This window comes from Mus caroli, chromosome 2 (assembly GCF_900094665.2).
Source record: "Mus caroli chromosome 2, CAROLI_EIJ_v1.1, whole genome shotgun sequence".
In the NCBI taxonomy this organism is placed as follows: domain Eukaryota; kingdom Metazoa; phylum Chordata; class Mammalia; order Rodentia; family Muridae; genus Mus; species Mus caroli.
Window position 1 is genome coordinate 158,850,461 of NC_034571.1, and position 6,578 is coordinate 158,857,038.

At 41.8% G+C, this 6,578-nt stretch overlaps 1 protein-coding gene across 1 annotated transcript in view; it reads left to right on the plus strand.

Moving 5' to 3' along the window:
• The window catches only part of Cse1l (chromosome segregation 1 like), a 39,744-nt gene that overhangs the window by 13,500 nt on the left and 19,666 nt on the right, over positions 1-6,578 (plus strand). Inside the window, exons 4-7 of the mRNA XM_021183210.2 lie at positions 1,396-1,497; positions 1,581-1,726; positions 2,186-2,276; positions 6,218-6,325. Coding sequence (XP_021038869.1) covers positions 1,396-1,497; positions 1,581-1,726; positions 2,186-2,276; positions 6,218-6,325 — 447 coding nt within the window. The remainder of the gene's footprint in view (positions 1-1,395; positions 1,498-1,580; positions 1,727-2,185; positions 2,277-6,217; positions 6,326-6,578) is intronic.

A 6,578-nucleotide genomic window follows, 5' to 3' on the forward strand; every position in this document is an offset into this window, starting at 1 on the left:
AGAGAGAGAGAGAGAGAGAGAGAGAGAGAGAGAGAGAGAGTACGTATATGTGCGTGTGTGTTTTAAAGGTCAAATACTTTGTACCACCACAGCCTTGTTGCTTTTTTTGTTTGTTTGTTTTGTTTTGTTTTTAAGACAAGGGTCTCATGTAGCCCAGAGTGGCCTCAAAATAAGCTGTCTCAGAGAACGGCCTTAAACTCCTAGTCCATCAGCCTCTACTTCCTAAGTGATAGGATTATAGGCATGCACCACCATGCCTAATTTATGCAGTTCTTGAGATTGAATCTAGGATTTGGGGTATGCTATGCAAACGTTCTACTCATTATCCATGCCTTGGCTCTGTGTGTTTGGGTGCTGTGTGCTCATATATGTATGAGTGCCACGGTACACATTTGCAGGTCATAAGACGTATGATCTTGGTTGGTTCTTACCTTTCCTATTGTTTGAGACGTGTTCTATTTGTTTTTCTTCTGTGTGTTGTGCTGGCCTTGGCTTCTAGGGCTTCTGTTTCTGCCCCATCTCACTGGAGTGCTAGGGTTGCAGGTATTTCTGCTCCAAGTCTGGCTTTTATATGGACTTTGGAGATTTATTTTAATTCAAGTCCTCACACTTTCCTGGCAAGTGTTTACATCCACTGAGCCATCTTCATCCATCCACTTATTTATTTATATGGAGACTGTCTTAGTTAGGGTTTTACTGCTGTGAACAGACACCTTGACCAAGGCAAGTCTTATAAGGACATATAATTGGGGCTGGCTTACAGGTTCAGAGGTGAGGGCATAGCAGCATCCAGGCAGGCATGGTGCAGGAGGAGCTGAGAGTTCTACATCTCCATCTGAAGGCTGCTAGGAAAATACTGACAGGCTAGGATGAGAGTTTTAAGCCCAAATTCACAGTGGCACACCTACTCCAACTAGGTCACACCTTCTAATAGTGCCACCTTCTGGGCCAAGCATATATAAAGAGTCAAAGAGACAATATGGCCTGTAAACTCACTTTGTAGCCGAAGCTGTCACTTAACTGCATGTGTGCTGAGATTACAGGTGTCCATCTCCGTGCTTCTTTTTGAAAAGAATGTATGTGACTGGGTGGTAGGCACAGGAGGCAGAGGCAGGCTGGTCTCTGGATCCCAGGTCAGCATGCTCTACAGAGGGAGTTCCAGGCCAGCCAGGGCTACACAGATGCCCTGTCTTGTAAAACTTTTAAAAAATGAGAGAGAGAGAGAGCGCGCAAATCTGTAACTAATCTTGAAAGAGAAAACTGAAAAACAGACATATTTCTCCATTTTCCTTGGAAACCTGAGATAATAATAAAATTAGTTGTATTCTATCTGTAAGGCCAGATGGATGTGAAAGTGGATCCTGTGTCACTTGCTTGTTGATATTTTGCTCTTAGGTTGAAGATGAACCAAACAAAATTTGCGAAGCTGATCGAGTAGCTATTAAAGCCAACATAGTGCATCTGATGCTGAGCAGTCCAGAGCAGATTCAGAAGCAGGTACGGCCCTGCCTCTGGGCTGGGCCTAGGGAGTGGGTGCTCCTCCTTGAGGCTGTCTGCTCATTAGCCCTTTCCTTCCCTAGCTGAGTGATGCTATTAGCATTATTGGCAGAGAAGATTTCCCTCAGAAATGGCCTGACTTGTTGACAGAAATGGTGAATCGCTTTCAGAGTGGAGATTTCCATGTCATTAATGGAGTCCTTCGTACGGCGCACTCACTATTTAAGAGGTACTGATCGATACGTTTATTCTCAGTGTACTTTCTCTTCTACAGCAGTGTACACTTCTGCTGTGTAACTTGTTATTCTTGAGTGTGCATGTCTTTGCACATTGTTTGCTTCTCATCTCACACTGCCCTAGTTTCTGTGTGCTGAGTAAATTGTTCTTCATGCTTTGCCTGCAGAAGCCTCTGGTTGAAGGTGTCTAGTCATCTGTTCTTACAATGTTTCTTTTTAAAGATTTATTTATTATTATACATAAGTACACTGTAGTTGTCTTCAGATGCATCAGAAGAGGGCGTCAGATCTCAGTACGGATGGTTGTGAGCCACCATGTGGCTGCTGGGATTTGAACTCAGGACCTTCAGAAGAGCAGTCGATGCTCTTACCCACTGAGCCACCTCACCAGCCCCGAGTCATCTGTTCTTGAACAACAAACAAAGCTGAACTTATACTTCTCCATTTCCTAGATACCGGCATGAGTTCAAGTCAAATGAGCTGTGGACTGAAATTAAACTTGTCTTGGATGCCTTTGCTTTGCCTTTGACTAATCTATTTAAGGTATGGTATGCCTTGAAAATCACCTTGTATTTTACGTTTCTTAAGTATATGTGTAAATTTTGAGATTAAAAAAAAAGATTTATTTATTTTATTATATGTAAGCACACTGTAGCTGTCTTCAGACACACCAGAAGAGGGCGTCAGATTTCATTACAGATGGTTGTGAGCTACCACGTGGTTGCTGGGATTTGAACTCCGGGCCTTCGGAAGAGCAGTCAGTGCTCTTAACCGCTGAGCCATCTCTCCAGCCTCTTGAGATCTTTTTTTTTAAAGATTTATTTATTTATTATATGTAAGTACACTGTATTGTAGCTGTCTTCAGACACTCCAGAAGAGGGCACCAGATCTCGTCGCGGATGGTTGTGAGCCACCATGTGGTTGCTGGGATTTGAACTCCGGGCCTTCGGAAGAGCAGTCAGTGCTCTTAACCGCTGAGCCATCTCTCCAGCCTCTTGAGATCTTTTTTTTTAAAGATTTATTTATTTATTATATGTAAGTACACTGTATTGTAGCTGTCTTCAGACACTCCAGAAGAGGGCACCAGATCTCGTCGCGGATGGTTGTGAGCCACCATGTGGTTGCTGGGATTTGAACTTTGGACCTTCGGAAGAGCAGTCGGGTGCTCTTACCCACTGAGCCATCTCACTAGCCCCAAAATCTTTTTTTAAAACTTGTTAGATAGTGTAGCATTTCTTTGAGAAGAATTGCAACCCTGTGCAGAAGTGGACACACTGAGGAGTGAGTTTCCTGGTTGTACAAGTCTTTTTTTCTATTTTTGGTTTTTCCAGACAGGGTTTCTCTGTGTAGCCCTGGCTGTCTTAGAATTCACTCTGTAGATCAGGCTGGCCTTGAACTCAGAAATCTGCCTGCCTCTGCCTCCCAAGTGCTGGGATTAAAGGCATGCGCCGCCACTGCCTGGCTGGTTAGTCTTAAGTTACTAAAATTTTGTTAGTCTGCTTCCTTATTTTTATAAGAATATTTTAAAACAGAACTCAAGTGTCCTACCATTTCACCCAAGTAACTGAATGGCTGTCTCTAAAGAGAGATTGACATTTTTGTCTACATGTAGATTTTAATCAATTACATACTTATAAAGTACACAGGCTACTTTCTTAGGATGTTCTTGGTGTTTATAAAAATCATATAAAGTTAAAAAAATTTTAACCTCCCCTCCCTTTTCTTAATGAACAAGATCACAGAAATGCAATTAGTAAAATGGGAGCAGGGCTGACGTCTCACTCCCTGCAATGGCGGAAGGCTTTCATTTCCTACTTGCAAAGAGGGTGGTTGTGGAATACTTAGTATTTAGATACAGAGCTTAGACAAGGGTTTTTATGGGTGGAATAACATTTTTCAAACATTAAAACAATGTAATTAGTTTTCTAATTTTCAATTGGGAAAGATTTTTATTTTCTAACAATGTTAATTAAAAGTCTTCGAGGCTGATATAGTCCACATGTCTGTAGTCCCAACTCATGGGAAGCAGAGGCAGGAGTGTTAATATTAATTGGGGGTGTCTACTCTGCCTTTGATCATTCACTTCCCAGATAAAAGACACAAAACCTTTGCATTTATAATAAACTTTAACAGCACTAGAACTGGGCAAATATCAACCCTCTAAGCTATTGGTATCTACTTCCCTATCAGTGACCCCAAGTACAAGTCACTAGGCTGTGTTTGGCCTAGGCCCCTCCTACTCCAGTTGGCCAGCCCTTCCCTGTGACATCTTCTCTCTCCACCTTTTCTTGGTTCTCTGCCTCCAGCCCCAATTCTGGGAACCGAGGCCCTGCCTATCTCTCTTCTTCCCTACTATAGTTTGTAGGCATCTTTATTCACCCAGTAGTTCTGAACTAAGGAGCAAGGCTGCACAACAAAAGCTGGTGAAGGAGAATTCACTGGTCTGGAAATTAGCATTGTATTACATAGTACAGACCAAACCTCAACGTGAGAAAAGCCTTAGTATGCATTTTTCGTTCTAAATTCTAGAATAAATCAAGTAGCAGTTGCTTACATATTAGGAGCGTGCAAAGTACAGAAAGTGTGTTCTGTTTGTGGCTTTTGTTATTTTGGGTTTTGGGGCGGGTTTGGTTCTTTTCGTTGGGGTTTTTTTTTTTTTTTAATTTATTTTTTCATTAGGTATTTTCCTCGTTTACATTTTCTTTTTTTTTTTAAGGTTTATTTATTTTATATATATGAGTACACTGTAACTGTCTTCAGACACATCAGAAGAAGGCATCAGATCTCATTACAGATAGCTGTGAGCCACCATGTGATTGTTGGGAATTGAACTCGGGACCTTTAGAAGAACAGTCAGTGCCCTTGAGCCATCTCTCTAGCCCTTTTGTTTTTTGTTTTGTTTTGTTTTGTTTGAGACAGGGTTTCTGTGTGGAGCCTTGGCAGTTCTGAAATTCACTTTGTAGGCCAGGCTAGCCTTGAACTCAGAGATCTGCCTGCCTCTGCCTCCTGAGTGCTGGGATTAAAGATATGCAAGCCATGATTGCCCATCGGGGATTAACATAAAAAATTCTGTCATTTGCTACTTATATTTTGCACACTGGGTTTGGGAGGCCAGAGATCAGAATTATTTTGAGACAGGGTCTCTAGATTTCATGTATATGAATATTTTCCCTGACTGCATGAATATGCACCATGTGTGTAAGCCTGTTGGATTCCCTGTAGATTCTTACCCACTGTAGTACTCTTAACCACTGAATCATCTCCTAGCCTTCTACTCAGTGTAGCTCTGGGTAGCCTAAAACTTGCTATATAGGCCAAGCTGGCCTCAGACTCAAATAGATCCATCAGCCTTTGAGTTTAGGAATTAAAGTTAGGTGCCACCACATTTTCTTTTCCCCTCTTAGGATTTCCCTATATAGCTCTGTTAGGCCTAGAACTTAGCATGTACATCAAATTAGCCTCAAACTTAGTGACCCCTGTACTCTTGAGTCCTGGTATTAATTGTGTGAGGTATGCTACACCTAGCTTTTGTTTATTTATTTTAGGATAGTCTTGTAGAGCTAGGCTAGCCTTGAACTTATTCTGTAACCAGTGATGGCCCTGAACTTGTGATGATCCCGTCTTCATCTCCCAAGTAGCTGGCTATATGCGTGTCTTACCCACAACAAGTTTATGTGATGCTGGAGATCAAATGCTTGCCATCAAGTATGTCATTGCTGCTCCAACCCTACCCTACCCTACCCTACTCCAGATTTTTTTGTGTGATTTGCTCTTCCTAGGTAGTTCAGGCTTGCTTTGAACTTTGGATCCTCTTGCGTGTACTTGGAGCATATGCTTGCCTGACCACAAGCAGCTGTAACTCACTAGTAAAGTAAGAAATAGTCCTTGTGAGTAAGAGTCTAGGTTCTCCTCAGATCTCTGGCTCCCGAACCATTCCCGTGTGGCCTTGTACTACTTCCTTAGAATCTCTGACTCAAAAGTCGAAGCATGCAGAACATTGTGTAGATAAAACTGTTGGGACTGCTAGGATAGTGACAAATGGTAGAGGAATTGTTTTTCTCTCTCTTTTCCTTTCTTTTCCTTTTTGTTTTGTCTTTTGAAGCAGTTTCTTCATGTAGCCCTCGCTGTCTTGAAAATTTCTCTGCAGACCAGACTCCCTTTTTCTGCCTCACAATGCTAGGGTTAAAGGCGCGCCCAGTGGCAGAGGAGGGATTTCTTAGTGAGAGCATGGTCAGACTGGTTTATTTATTATTTATGTGTGCACACAGGGGATGGAAAGAGCCAGTGCTAAATATGGATTACAGACAGATGAAAACACACAGCCTTACTTTTCAGAATCACTTAGGTGAACAAATGCTACTGTTGAAAGGCCTCATTTGGAGAAGAAATTGAAGTTGTCTCAGCATAGTATAAAGCTATTTCACTGGGCTCAGGATGCTGGCTTTATGATAAACTAAACCCATGTTCCTAAACTTCTTCCCAAGGCCACCATTGAACTGTGCAGTACCCATGCAAATGATGCCTCTGCCCTGAGGATTCTTTTTTCTTCCTTGATTTTGATCTCAAAATTGTTCTATAGTTTAAACTTTCAGGTAAGTTTCATTTGGTTTCTTGCTTTTGGTTCTTTGTCTCCTCTTTAAATCTGTGTAAATCTCTTTAAATCCACCTGACAAGGCTGCTTTTCCCAGCATTGGTTTTGGAAGGAAATAAATCCTTTTTCATGGTTTGTTTTGTAGGGATTTTTTTTTTGGTTTTGGTTTTTGTTTTTCAAGACAGGGTTTCTCTATGTAGCCCTGTCTGTCCTGGAACTCACTTTGTAGACCAGGCTGACCTCGAACTCAGAAA